The sequence below is a fragment of the Diabrotica virgifera genome, chromosome 5, assembly GCF_917563875.1.
Source record: "Diabrotica virgifera virgifera chromosome 5, PGI_DIABVI_V3a".
Classification (NCBI taxonomy): domain Eukaryota; kingdom Metazoa; phylum Arthropoda; class Insecta; order Coleoptera; family Chrysomelidae; genus Diabrotica; species Diabrotica virgifera.
The window spans coordinates 13,009,623-13,024,091 of NC_065447.1; the positions used below are offsets into that span (position 1 = coordinate 13,009,623).

The 14,469-nt window shown below is 33.1% G+C and overlaps 1 protein-coding gene across 12 annotated transcripts in view; it reads right to left on the bottom strand.

Annotated features, from left to right (window-relative positions):
• The window catches only part of LOC114330686 (muscle-specific protein 300 kDa), a 603,413-nt gene that overhangs the window by 275,603 nt on the left and 313,341 nt on the right, over positions 1–14,469 (bottom strand). For all 12 annotated transcript variants that reach the window (XM_050652274.1, XM_050652275.1, XM_050652272.1 and 9 more), the window contains 4 exons: positions 13,743–14,241; positions 11,768–12,063; positions 10,411–10,612; positions 5,338–7,130 (listed from right to left, as the gene is read on the bottom strand). In XM_050652274.1, the coding sequence (XP_050508231.1) occupies positions 5,338–7,130; positions 10,411–10,612; positions 11,768–12,063; positions 13,743–14,241 (2,790 nt within the window). The remainder of the gene's footprint in view (positions 1–5,337; positions 7,131–10,410; positions 10,613–11,767; positions 12,064–13,742; positions 14,242–14,469) is intronic.

Sequence of the window (14,469 nt, forward strand, 5' to 3'; positions counted from 1 at the left end):
ATCTAAATTTAAAACAGTTAAATGAAAAATTACAATACCAACAATGCCCATACGAATAATTATTATTGTGTATTTTTCAAACCATAAAATGAAAAATAATCTAAAAAAACGACATAAAAACTACGTTTTTTATATCACATATTTAAAACGTGATAAAAATGACGTCAGTTATGGTGGGATATATTCACGTGACTTTCGACGTCGAAAAAACGTGACAAACTGACGTGGTTTGGTGATACTTATGACGTCTTTTCAACGTTTTGTAAAAGTTATTTGGTTGCCTGGGTTTAGTTGCCTCTCACCGTCCTCAATGTGAAGACACAATATTGTCTATTTACCAACCCACGTGCCTCATAGGAGTCATATCATGCCCAAGGGCTATATCCTTAGGGACCTTTGGATTTTTCATTAATTATGTCAATGTAAGATATTTAGTCAATAATTAAAGGGTTTTAACCTATGTATTTTTGGTTTCCCAGCATGTCATGATTGTAACAACACTGATGATGCTCTTTTTAGAGCGACAAAATTCTGTGATAAATGTAGCTCTTTAAAGGTTTTTGGGTGATTCCATTTCAAATCACTCAATTTTGGAGCAAAAAAAATTTTGGATCTCCGATTTGTCTGAAAATTGGTATCTTCTTAAATTGGTAAATCTTCTTTTTTTTCTCAAAATGTTATTTTATGCGATTCTACAGTGATTTGGTGTTTATTTAAACAAATTTTCATTTTCTATCATAAAGTATCAATGGAAAACATAATATTTTAATAGAATGGATTCAAAAATGTCATTATATGGCATTATAACAAGTTACTTTGATTCAAAACAAGTTTTTGATCAAATATTATACTGTAGAAAACATTAAATACCGTTTTTTACATTGTTCTCCATTCCCAAAATATATCATAATCGATGTGGCTGGAAATTTGCCCACAGATAGCCAAAACATAGTACTTTAAGCGGTGAGAAGGATTTGAATTATATTACAATACCAAAAAAATCATAGTCTAAAATATAGGCGTCTACTGTAAGCAAAATTAACTCGAAAATATCGACCTCACGACAAAAATTGTTAAAAAGAAATTGTAATAATTGTAAATACGATTTATTTTGAACAATTTCAGTTCCTACCATTTTTGTCGAAAAGTTAAAAATGGCGGAGATATTGAGCAAAACAGTTTCTCCTTTAAAATCAAGATGGCGGCTAACGTAACGGAGGAATTCATTCGTGATTTTAAATTTAGGCTACTATTGACTCCCCTAAAGATTAGAAAAATAAAATTTTGGGCAGCTCGGCATGCAAGGTCAAATGCTATCCCGACTGGACTAAAATACTTTTGAGTCTGATATTACTGCATGTAACTTTTTTGGTATTGTAATATAATTCAAATCCTTCTAACCACTTAAAGTCCTATGTTTTAGTTATCTGTGAGCAAATTTTCAGCCAAATCGAATATGATGTATTTTGGAAATGGAGGAAAATGTAAAAAACGGTATTTTAACGTTTTCTACACTATAAAATGTGATCAAAAACTTGATTTGAATCAAAATAACTTGTTATAATGCCATGTAATGACATTTTTGAGTCACTTCTATTAAAATATTATGTTTTTCATTGATCCTTTACGATAGAAAATGCAAATTTGTTTAAATAAACACCAAATCTCTGTAAAATCGCATAAAATAACATTTTGAGAAGAAAAGAAGAAGAAGATTTTTGACCATAAATATCTTATTTTTACGTCCCGCAGAAGCTATATACATACCAATTTTCAGACAAACCGGAGATCCAAAATTTTTTGCCTGAGTGATTTGACATGGAATGTACTACCTTTTACATAATACCTTTTATAAAGGAATTTTTCATTTTATTTGTGATTAATGGTATACAGCCAGAGCTACAGGAAATTCTTCCTTGTGGATTAATAAAACGATTTAAAAAAAAACTTCTTTTTGAGGCAAGACAGCTATCGAATCACTCTCGTATATTTTTGTTTTACAAAAATTGCCACAATGATATCTAGTACAATTGTACAGAAATATCTGAAACATCAAGGTCATTCGCGTTGGTGCAAAGACTAAACATCCATTTAAAAGGCAATGTGTTAAAATCGTTGAATAGTTGTTTTTTAGAATACATTTAATATTTTTGTACTATATACATGAATGTTACTTGTTAAAGTGCAGTGAAAAATAGGACACAAAGTGCAAAAACCCATGAAATTATACACAATATTTTAAAATTTACGCAGGAGGATGCATAAGAAGAAGTGAAACAGGTAACAAATTAAACCCGAGAAACTTTGAAATTCGATTGATCTGACAACGTCGCGTAACGAAAATTTTCGATCGGTCTGATCTTGGCGGTTTCACATATTTCTGTCGACATGTACCATGCAACACCACTGTATCAGACAATGGTTTAAATCACGGTCATAATACGGTTTAATGAGTATAAAGTGCATATAAAATTCGCTAAAGTGTTTCAAATACTCTACTTTTTGTACTATTAAAATTTACCCTTATTTGTCTCAACTGTAGCACCAAAACATAAAAATATTTATATAAAATATGTAAATACCATTTAGCTATAACTAGGTACAAAAGTTAATCTACGCGAGTAAACAGAAAAGTATCTCTATGTCAGTTTATCTACTGTACCGGGTGTCCCAATAAGAATGGCTCTCGGCCATATCTGAGGAACCGTTTATACTACAGCTTTGGGAAAAAATTTTGATTACAAAAGTTGTCCCGAGAAAAGCCTGGAAATTATTTTCATAATTTTAAGTCCACCGCTAGAGGGCGTAATTGAATATCAAAAATTAAAAAATCGAAATTTTACAAAATTTGCCTACTGAAAGGGCACTGGAAATCCAATCATCGTATTCTTCATACAATTCTGTGCATATTTTATTTCACAAGTTTAAGTCTATCTGAGTAAATAAGAAGTGGGGGTGAGTGGGAACCTTGTTATAACAAAATCACTGTAAGTCCGGTTCTGCTTAATCGATTTTTACAAACTTGGTCTTGTTGAAAACAGATATTTTTCGTCAATGTAATAGTTATAATTTGGAAACAGCCTATTACGTAATATGCTGGCTAGAAGGCGCTATTTATTTTTTTTTAGGAATCTTGTTTTCTTTGGAAAATATTAAATACAAGTATGTATTTTTCCCCTGTATTACAAAATTAGGCCAAATTAGCAACAGAATACCGAAAACCGCATGTCGATACCTTTCTTCTATCTCGAGATATCTTAAGAAACGTGTAAATTTTAAACATAACTGTTGCTGTCATATAAGTGGAAATATATAGAAGCACGTAGTGTGCTATGAAAAAAAAAAACAAAGGAACATTGTCCAGATGTCACCGTATATAATGAATCAAAACAACAATAAGACAAAAAACACTATAAAATATAACAAAAAAAGAGTGTGTGTATAGGTCTGGATCCCGCGTATGAAAAAAAAGTTGATTAATAGCAGGCTGAAAATTTGTTAATAGCTTAAGGGTGTCTAGTCGGATAAACTTTGATATATGGGAACACTGGAACAGGGGCAGTTTTAAGTGTGGAACAAGTTAAAAATTTGGAACGGTCACACCGCGAAAACGGCACATTTATTTTGTCCGACAGAACAGACTTAAACTTTCCGAACACAGATTAAACTCTCATGCAAAAATCAGACTGCTATTTATCACCTGTCATAATTCCTGTCGTTTGACATATTCTACATGTTCCACTCATTAAAACGCCCATTTGGTGATAAATAGCAGTCTGATTTTTGCATGAGAGTTTAATCTCTGTTCGGAGAGTTTAAATCTGTTCTGTCGGAAAAAATAAATGTGCCGTTTTCGTGGTGTGACCGTTCCAAATTTTTAACCTGTTCCACAATTAAAACTGCCCCTGTTCCAGTGTTTCCATATATCAAAGTTTAGCCGACTAGACATCCTTAAGCTATTAACAAATTTTCAGCTTGCTATTAATCAACTTTTTTTTCATACGCGGGATCCAGACCTAGTAGTTTGTACGCGAGTAAGAAGTTATACTTCTATTATTATGATTTTAACGAAATAAATATATTTTAAACAGTTTAATTTTATTTTTAATTAAATATTACACTAATTTTAATACTTAAAATAATACCAAAAAAATAGCGTTAATATGTAAATTTTTATGAATTGTTGCCTCCTCTCATTTGCTTTTCTCTCTATGAATCGTAGAAAATGTAAAAACGTCAGATTTTCCACACAAATTTTTAATTTTTATTTCATTATATTTTAATATCAATTATCCTATTCCCAACTAAGATAAATACATAACTGTTATTGTCACCGGTAAACTAAGTTAAGGAAGTCAAAGTGGAAAGAAGTAGTGTGCTATGGAAAAAATAGAACTATTAGAAGTATTAACTTCAAAAAGTCATCATATGTCAAATTATGTGTCAAATCAGTAAAACATAAAAATTTGTTCATTGATGGTTTGTTGCGGTTTGTTTCTATTAAATTTTATATAAAATTTATACAGAGTGAAATTCAAGATGATTCTTACAAACTAAGAAGCATTTGACATGATAGCCACATTCTTTGAATGCATAAGAAATGCAACTATTGCGGCTAAAATATATGCAATGAAATATCCCCAAAGACGTCACCCCAATAGTAGAGTTTTTCATATTTTGTTTTGATTTATTATTTACGGTGACATCTGGAAAATGTTTCTTTGTTTTTTTCCATAGCACACTACTTGCTTCTATATATTTCCACTTATATGACAGCAACAGTTATGTTTAAAATTAACACGTTTCTTAAGATATCTCGAGATAGAAAAAAGGTATAGACATGCGGTTTTCGGTATTCTGTTGCTAATTTGGTCTAATTTTGTAATACAGGAAAAAATACACACTTGTATTTAATATTTTCCAAAGAATACTAGATTTCTAAAAAGAAAATAAATAGCGCCTCCTAGCTGGCATATTACGTAATAGGCTGTTTCCAAATTATAACTACCTATTACATTGACGAAAAAGAGCTGTTTTCAACAAGACCAAGTTTGCAAAAATCGATTAAGCAGAACCGGACTTACAGCGATTTTTTCATAACGTTCCCACTCACCCCCACCTCTTATTTGCACAGGTAGACTTAAACTTGTGAAATAAAATATGCGCAGAATTTTATGAAGAATACGATAATCGGATTTCCAGTGCCCTTTCATTAGGCAAATTTTGTAAAATTTCGATTTTTTAATTTTTGATATTCAATTACGCCCTCTAGCGGTGGACTTACAATTATGAAAATAATTTCCATGCACTAGGACAAAAAAATCATAGAATACTAACCTGAAATATAGCTTTTTCTCTCTCGAATTCTTCCATGGAATTGACATCGTTTAGAATATTCTTCAAAGTGTCATCAACACCATCCATCCACTTGGACATTTCTTCGAATTTAGTGTGATAGGCCTGCCATCTTTCAGGAACTTGGTCCAACTGTTGTTTCAAATTTTCAATCTTGATATTAACATTGTGCCAAGACTGTTCAGCTTTTTCGACAGATTGTTTTAGGGTTTGGTCTTTAGGATAATTTGCAGTGTATATATTGGAGATTTTGATAAGGTGTTCTAGACTCTTTTGAGTTTCAGCTAGAGGACCTTTGGAAGAGAAGAATTCTTTGTTTCGTCTTATGATGGATTCTACATTTTCTTGGCGACTGAATGATATCTTTTGGTTGGTGATTTCCTTTTCAATTTCTTTAATGTAGTAGTTGAAAGTTGTTTCATCCAATCTGAATTCGAGCTTCATCAAGTGAAGTGGAGCGAATGAAAGCACCTCTTTCCATTTATTCTGTAAATAGTCTACCGAAGACAAAATAGGAGCATGTTGTTCTTTGGGAAGACAGTTACATAGATCTTGAGCACTTTGAATCAAGTCGTGGATCCACCTCTCATTCACCGATTGGAAGAAGTTCTTGTGCTGCTCGACAGTTTCTTTGCTGTCAATTCTCTTCTCTAATGTTAGCTTCTCGGCTTGGTTCAACCAGCTGGAGATAACTCGTTCGCATTCTGAAAAGTTATGCCAACATCTTATAGCCTCATGTAATTTCTGTTCCCATACTTGAGAACTTTGAGTCACGTACTCGAATCTGTCGTTCAATTGATCCATTTGAGCTGTCATGTTAGCAACATCTGGGTTGTTTGCTTGGTCTACTGATTTAATAATGTTGTTCATCACTTTGTTCTTACTATCTAGCATGGATTTGTAGTATAACGTTCTAGTGAAGAAGTGCTTCACTTTTTCTACTTGTTCTTTAAGTTGTTCTCTGTCTGCATCTAATGTTAGACTACTTAAAACGTTTTCAGCGTCGTCTAACCATTTATTAATCTCTTTTTGGCCTGCTTCTAAAGACTCTTGTTGGATCAATAGTTGATTGAATAGGTGTATTTGAGCAGGAATCAAAGCTCTTACTTTAACAAGTGCCTCTTTTTCTTGTTTCAAAGTATTCATCATCTTTTCAACTTCATCTCTAGATAAATCTTGAATAAGACTTTGGAAAGCTTTGCTGATGTTTTTGAATAAGTTTTCGATCTCTTCTACTTCACCTTGTAGACGCTGCAAGTTCTGAGTGTGCTCCCTGATCCTTTCCATGGATCCTAAAGAAGGAGTATTTAGTACATTCTCTGCTTTTCTTAACCAGCTAGATAAAGCTTCTAACCCAGATCGGAAGTCTTTGCGGTTTCTTAATATATCACCAGCATGACTGTATTTGTTCACCTGGGGATAAATCTTGTCCCAGCGTTCCGACATGACTTGAAACCGGTCTTTAAGCTCAACAGCTATCTTGTCTTGGCACGTCGCTATAAGGAAACTCACAGTATCTCCTAACAGCTGATAGTTATCTCGCCACAAACTGATGTTTTGGAAAAATTCCATTTGTTCTTCTTCGGGTAGGTTTAGAGCTTTTTCGGCAGTAGCAAGCCATCTGTCGAATTCTTCAGATAGGGTGTCCCAACGTCTCCAATAGGCGACAACTTCTTCCAGCATGCTCTGGACGCATCTGAGCTCCATGGAAACGTTCTTCCATCGCTCGGAGATGTCTCGCATGAATGTGTCTATTTCGGCGATTTCTTTTTTGTCTGAAATTTAGATTTTAATTATTAAATCAGAAAATTTGGAGTGGGTCATTTAATATGATAAACAGATCATTTAAACATAAATGTGTGCTATTAAACATTTTAGTGTTGTCACGTCTACAAGCTTTAAGAAAAAATGAGAATGTTACCTATTACAGTAGTTCCAGTAGTGTCGTGGTATAATTGATTATTATAAAACTAGATGGAACTTTCGTAAGACAAACTGGGATAAGTATCAAGCCCAATTGGAGAATAATATCAGACATACTAAGACTAAGGTAGAAAACTACGAAAGATTTTCCAAACTTATAATTAGCTGTGCTAAAAACACATTCCACGTGGCCTAACCAAATCCTACATCCCATTCTGCACAGAAGAATGTAAAGACCTAAATGATCAATATGATAAAACCAGATACCCAGACGTAGGTGAACAACATCTAGAGTCTCTGAATTCGGCAAGAACCACCAGGTGGAGTTAAACTCTCAAAAATCTTAATTTCACGTATATGGAACCTACTCAGGAAACTGGACATAGGCTTTAACATAATGACAACTAACTCTTCATCACCAAACCCAGAAGATATAGCTAAATGTATAGCCCAGCGCTCCAAACATGTCCAAACTACAAAAAGTTCATAAAAGAGAAGTACGATATCAGCTCAAAAAGATCCAAACTGTACATCAGCAAAGCCTATTAATCATGAGGAAAATAAAGATCGAGGAACTTTTCAATGCACTAGACTTCATTAAATATCGCAAAGCTGCAGGAGTGGCCAAAATATTTCCCGAGTTCATAAAAAACACTGGTCCAAAAGCTCGAAAGTGGCTCCTCGATTTCTTCAACCATAAAATGACGATGCAAAAGGTCCCTAAACTATTCAAACAAAGCAAAGTTATCGAAATCTGCAAACTAGTCAAAACACTTCACTATTAAAGAGTTACAGACCAATCGCGCCCTTTTAGCAGCCTTTTAAAATGGGCTGCTTTAAAATTTTAATGTGGGCGGAAACATTCCCGTAGAACAAGCTGGATTTATGCCAGGAAGGAACACCAGTGATCAAGTTCTTTCTTTAACAAAATCCATTGAAAATGGCTTCTAAAAGAAAATCAAAACGGCAGTAGCTTTCATTGATTTGACTTGCGCTTACGACACGGTATGGAAAAGGGTATTACGACCTAGTGTTAAAAGGGGTAAGGTGGCATTTGTGAAAGCATATCTGATTATTTTTTAGTCTGTTAACCCAGTGAAAGAATATAAAACCGCAGGCAGGAGAGATTGCTCTTCAAGTGTAGACCAAAAATGAAAATCATATAGCGTCTAGAAGTTTCTGGTTTGCCAGTGGCATACTATACCAAGCTTATGACTAGTATCATTATAATTATGACATAACCTATAAATGTGCAGATACTTATGAATAATATCAAAAATTTATACAAAAAAGCTATTTTTGTTGCACAATTTCTCTGTCATTATACACGACGATTTACTCCTTCCTGCAGTTTTTATATTCTAAGGGCACAATCCACTGACCACATGTCTAAGATTATTGAAGTGCTACGTCTCCCAGACAACCAAGTGACGTCATATAACGTTGAGGAAACGTCCAGTTTTTGGTTGAATATAACACGTGTTTGAACACTACATCAAATAGACGTCTTATGTAGGTGATTTTAAATACGTAAGATTAATGACGTTAAAATTACGTTTAAAAAACGTTTTAATTTCAGACAGCCTAAGTTTGACGTCACAAAATTGGGAGAAGCTTGCTTGTTTGTATTGACTCACAATTTCGTTTAGGTATAACGCTAAGGGCCGGTTGTTCGAACGCTAATCAACAATGATCATTATCAAATAATTAATTACTGTCAATGTTAATTGTTAAAACATAATTAATTACAATTCTGAGACTATAATCAATTAATATAACAATAATTATTAACATAATTAATAATAAATCTCATAATTGTAATTAATTATGTTTTCAGCAACCCAAACAAAGTTGACATTGACAGTTTTGGTGACAGTAATTAAATATTTAATAATAATCATTGTTGATTAGCGTTCGAACAACCGGCCCTAAATGTTCAAAATAAATTTCTCATTTGTCATTAATTATTGTTTACGCGGTTTGTGTCTTGTGTGATAAAATAAGACTTTTCATTTAGATATTTAGTTGAAGAAACGTGTTAATTAAGAGATTTTTATGCGTTTGTGCTCAGTGAGTTAGTTTAATGCAGTAATTCTTCTTGGCAACTATTTTAGGTTATGTTTATTTGTTTTTAATTAAACGTTAAATGAAGATATTAAGACAGCGTTAAATTAAGATATAAAGTATGCTGGATAATTTGTTAATAAATTATTTATTAGTTTCATATATATGTTGTTTCAGTTTTGACACAATAAATAGGTATATATAACTAGTGAAAATTCTATAATGTGAGGGCTGGTACAATCCGATATGGCCTATAGGTTTCGTGTTACCTATTTTTTGTACTATTTTGACACATCTGAAAGAGGCCACTTTTTGAAAGTATTAAAGACCTGATTTTACCGACGTATAAAGGTCGTCATCTTTTTGACGTTTGAAAATCGTCACAATCTCGACGTGAAAAAAACGTAGATTCGATTACGTTTTAAAATCGTCACAAATATGACGTCAAATCGATAAGACAAATACACGTGATTTTCAACGTCAGTACTACGTCATAGAAACACGTCAATTGGTCATTTTTATGACGTGTTATCTACGTTATAAAAACGTCGTTTGGTTGCCTGGGCTGGTCCGTTTTGTTCTATGAATGTGAAACTTGGACAACAAAAGTGAAGAATCTCAACAAATCAGAATCGTTTGAGTTGTGGTGTTACCGTCGCATGCTTAGAATTCCGTGGACAGCACACATATCCAACGAACGTGTGCTGGAGAGAATGCACAAATAACGAGAATTGATCAACGTCACAAAAATGAGAAATGTTCAATACTTCGGACTTCGGTCATATAATGAGATGACCTAAATATCGCTTACTCCGGTTGATCATTCAGGGCGAAATCAAAGGAAAGCGCTGGGTTAGAAGGAAACAACTGTCCTGGCTACGTCATATTAGACAATGGATAGGTCGAACGGCCAAGAAATTGTTTCATATAGCTGCCGACCGAGAAACATTTCATCAGCTTGTTAATACGACGATAGCAAACGCTTGAAAACAAGCACGGCACACAAAGAATAAGAAGGGCACAATGTTTGCTAGTTATTGTTTCAGTACCTACAGTAATAAACCTTACCTATATTTCCATCTCGTTTGTATTCTTCATTTACAGCTTGCATATCAATAAAGGCTTTCTGAAATTCTACAAATATGTGACTCTTCGTCACAAAATTACGATATTGGTCCAGTAATTGCGTCACTTCGTCCACTCGTCCATATTTGGAAGTCCATACTTTCAGTTTTGTTTCGGTAAGTTGCAAAAATGCAATAAGGCAACACTGCAAAAAGAGATAAGTATATTTATTACACGTTAAGTTAAACGAATGAAATCAAGCAGAAATTATTAACAATTGGCAATACTGTTTGTAAGGGTAAACATTTTTTACTCGTCGTTGAACTCGTAGTAAATAGAATGTGAGTACCTACTCTACTTCACAAATTATAAATTTCCCAGATCTACTGAAAAACTGGGTATTTCAAAACACCTGGCAAAAGCGCCTTCCATAAGAACCTATATGTAAGAGCGAGATGAAAAATACATTTTTTCCCAAAATCTAGTGAAATTTTCAAAAAAATCTAAGGTTAATTCTGGTCATTTTTTGAGCTTTTTGTGGTGGGGGTAAAACGACTCGTCAGATAGTAACGTATGAGGGGTCTTTGGAAAGGGTAAGCTATGCGGAATACGGTTTTCATAGAAAAAATATAATGGCGGCATTGCCAAAGGGGCACTATATCCTATCTTCGTTGTTACTGGTCCAATTGGAGCATGTGAGACGTTGAATGAAAGGGGACAGAACACCGATTACAGTTGATAACAAAATGGTCCTGTTCGTAGAACTAATTGTGCAGCACTCCATTTTATAGTCGAAATAATCATCTGTCGAGTCCACAATGTGGACAACAGTTGGACCGCATTCACTTTATGGAAAATTTACTAGAAGATCTTATAACAATTAAAGTTTCACGAATACCGAGAAAGTAGTACATTCTTCTTCATCTTCTTCTTATTTCGGTGCCATATGAGGTCCACCTAACGTTGGCAACATTGTGTAAATAGCAAGTTTTCTCGGATATCAACAGAACCATAAGTTAGTCCAGATAATATATTTTTTACCAACAAAAATGAGATCTTTTAGTTAACAAATAATGTTTCAAGTATGATGTGCAAAATAATTTTGAATTCGGTTCCGCTAATGAACTTGCTTTTTTTCCTTAACAGTAGAAAAACGTTTAATTTCTCTTGTTTAATATTTATTGGCTAATTATTTTAACTGTACTAACATGCAAGTGTTTATTGTAAGTTCTAAAATGACTAATTTACAATGATTAATGCCATGTTAAAATATCAGCAAGTGCTTATTTTTAAAGTGGCTACTTGAATTTCTTAAACATTTATACCAAACATTTATACCGCCACTTCGTTGCGCATTTACCTTGTGTTCCAGGAACTTCAGCTTGACTCTACGTTGAGCCGCTTTAGGTCCAATTTCATTCAGTCTAACAGTCATATTCTCTAACTGTTCAGAAGGCACTTCTCTAACTAAGGGACTTTGACAGGCCCTGTTGAAAGTCTCTTTAATAGTAGGTAAATCGGCGAAAAAGGCTTTATGTTCTTCTAGTTTTCTACTTATGATCATGGCGGTTTCTTCGTTCATGACGGTTGGGATGGTGTCACAGTATATTAATTTTTCTGCTTTGGCTAACCATTCCCCAATGAACTTGAAGTCACCTAAAAAAACAAAAGTTAAGAAAAAATTGTAGGTATGTGTACATTGTATGTAAATTCAATAGATTTGCAGAAAAACTGAAAATCTGACAAAAATGTAAATACCACCATGATATCGGTCGCATCACAAGACCATTACCACAGAATAGTGGATTTTGATAGTAGATTTTGAAGAGTGAACTGTTTAATGAAAATATTTTCATCTATTTTCTAGTTCCGCTAATACCGCTTATAATTTCGTTTTTTTTAAATGGGAGACCCTGTATATTTTTACATTTTTGGATTCTCCTCGATGTCTTCTTTCTTAAAATATGAGGTTTGGTAATATTATACAGGGTAGTTTAAAAGATAATTACGTTTTTTTTATCAATTTCGTAGAAACATTCACATCCTGTATCATTGTAGTGATTTGATATCAAAACTCTAATTATGTTCTTCTATACGTTAATACAGTCTTCTATTGTTAAAAATTATTAATATAGAGAAATGTTTAATTTTAGTATACAGAGTTGGTCGAAATTCGGAATGAGTATTTTCTGAGTGTTCTTAAATGGAATACCCTGTATTTTAGTATTGTAATGAAGTGATATTTTATAATACTTTTTTATTTCTTAAGCATTCCCTCTACCTAACTGATTTAATTTGTGAGTTATTTTATGTATATAATGTGCAAACATTAATTGCACCAAAAATTACGTGAAATTTTATTAGGTTGTCCGTGAAAATATTCAATTAAAAATAATTTTTCGGCTCGGGCACATATTTTGGGTTTTCTGGATCATTTCGAACAAAAGTCCTTTGTAATTTTTTCCTGAACTTGATCGTTTTCGAGTTTAAATTTTCGAGTTTTTTAAACAAATTAAAATTGCAAAAAAAAAACCAAAAATGACGATTTTTTAGGCTCAAAAACACAAGTAAAAAATATTATTATTGAAATTATGAAGTATCTAAATTCAAGTTCAAACTTTCTTCTATCAGATTCCGATAAGAATTTTTATCATGTTTTATTTTAAAACATTGTTTTTTATTAATTGTTAATGTACCGCTTATGAGAGGACGGACGATGGGCCTGCATTAAGAACTAAAAAAATGTTTTAAAGTGAAATAAGAATAGAATAATTAAATGTTTGAACTTTAGTTGCGTTTTTAAGTGAAAATTGTCGTTTTTTTTTTATTTTTTGAATTTACAATTATTTTTAACTCGAAAACGATCAAATTAAGAGAAAAATTACGAAATACTTTTTTGTTCCGAATGATCCAAAAAAACCTAAAATAATACCTACCTGGGCCGAAAAAATGGACTTTTATAAATTGTTTAAAAAATGTTTAAATAAATGTAACAATAACTTTATATTTATTTATTTATTTATACGTATAGGGAACATTATATGATCAATATTTCTTAAGGATTTCAAAACGCAAAAAATATACAGGGTAGTCCATTTGGCATGAGAAAGTTTATTATATTTCCAAAAAAGGAAGATCTTAGAACAACGTAAGTACCATCATAATATCATTCGTATACCTTTACAAGACCTTTACTCACTATAACCTATAAAAATCGTGTAAGCCGTTTCCGAGATAATTAAGCCGTTCCATATAAAACTCACTCTGTATAGTAAAAACGGATTATTTCCATTTTTTTTATAATTAGTTAAAAACTCATATATAAGTGTACTAACCTGGAAGCTTGGAGTCCAAAAGCCATAACCACCTCAAAAGTTGCTGCTGCAAGGTCTCCCATAATTGTACAACCTCATGCCAACTTTCTTTCGCTATCGAAATTGAGCTCTGGGACTCTATCAACAGCTTCAACTTCTTATACAACTTCTCCTTCTCATCCACTAATGACTTAAACTCTGCGTACTCTCTATAGTCCAAAGGAAGAGAATTGGTTTTTTCTAAATTATCCAAAGTCTGCGTTTTCTGCTGCAGCCACGTCAAGAGGTCGTTGTACTCTATCTGGATAGCTGCTATGGCGTCTGGTCCGGTGCTTTTCGGTTCGGGGTACTTGTGCAAGAATTGTGCAACATAGGTCATGATAGATTTTTCGTCTGGTTTGGGTACGTCTACGTCTTCTGGGTCTAGTAATTTCGAAATTCCTAGTTCGTTTTCTGCTACGTCGAAAGCAGTTTCTAGTCTGGCTCTGTTGCTGGCTTTCTTCATGTCGGCGATGTTAATCTGTGCAATAAAACATAAAAATCAGTAAATATAGTCTATGTCCAGGGCTGCTTTATCCATTAGGTAATATAGGCAGTTGCCTAGGGCGGAAAATTATGAGAGGGCGGCAAAAATACTGTACAAAAATATTTGTATATAAAAATTTAAATTAAATAACATTTAAGTACAGTACATCCATCAATGGCATTTAAGTGGGCATTCATTTCTAGAAAACAAATTGCATTTCCT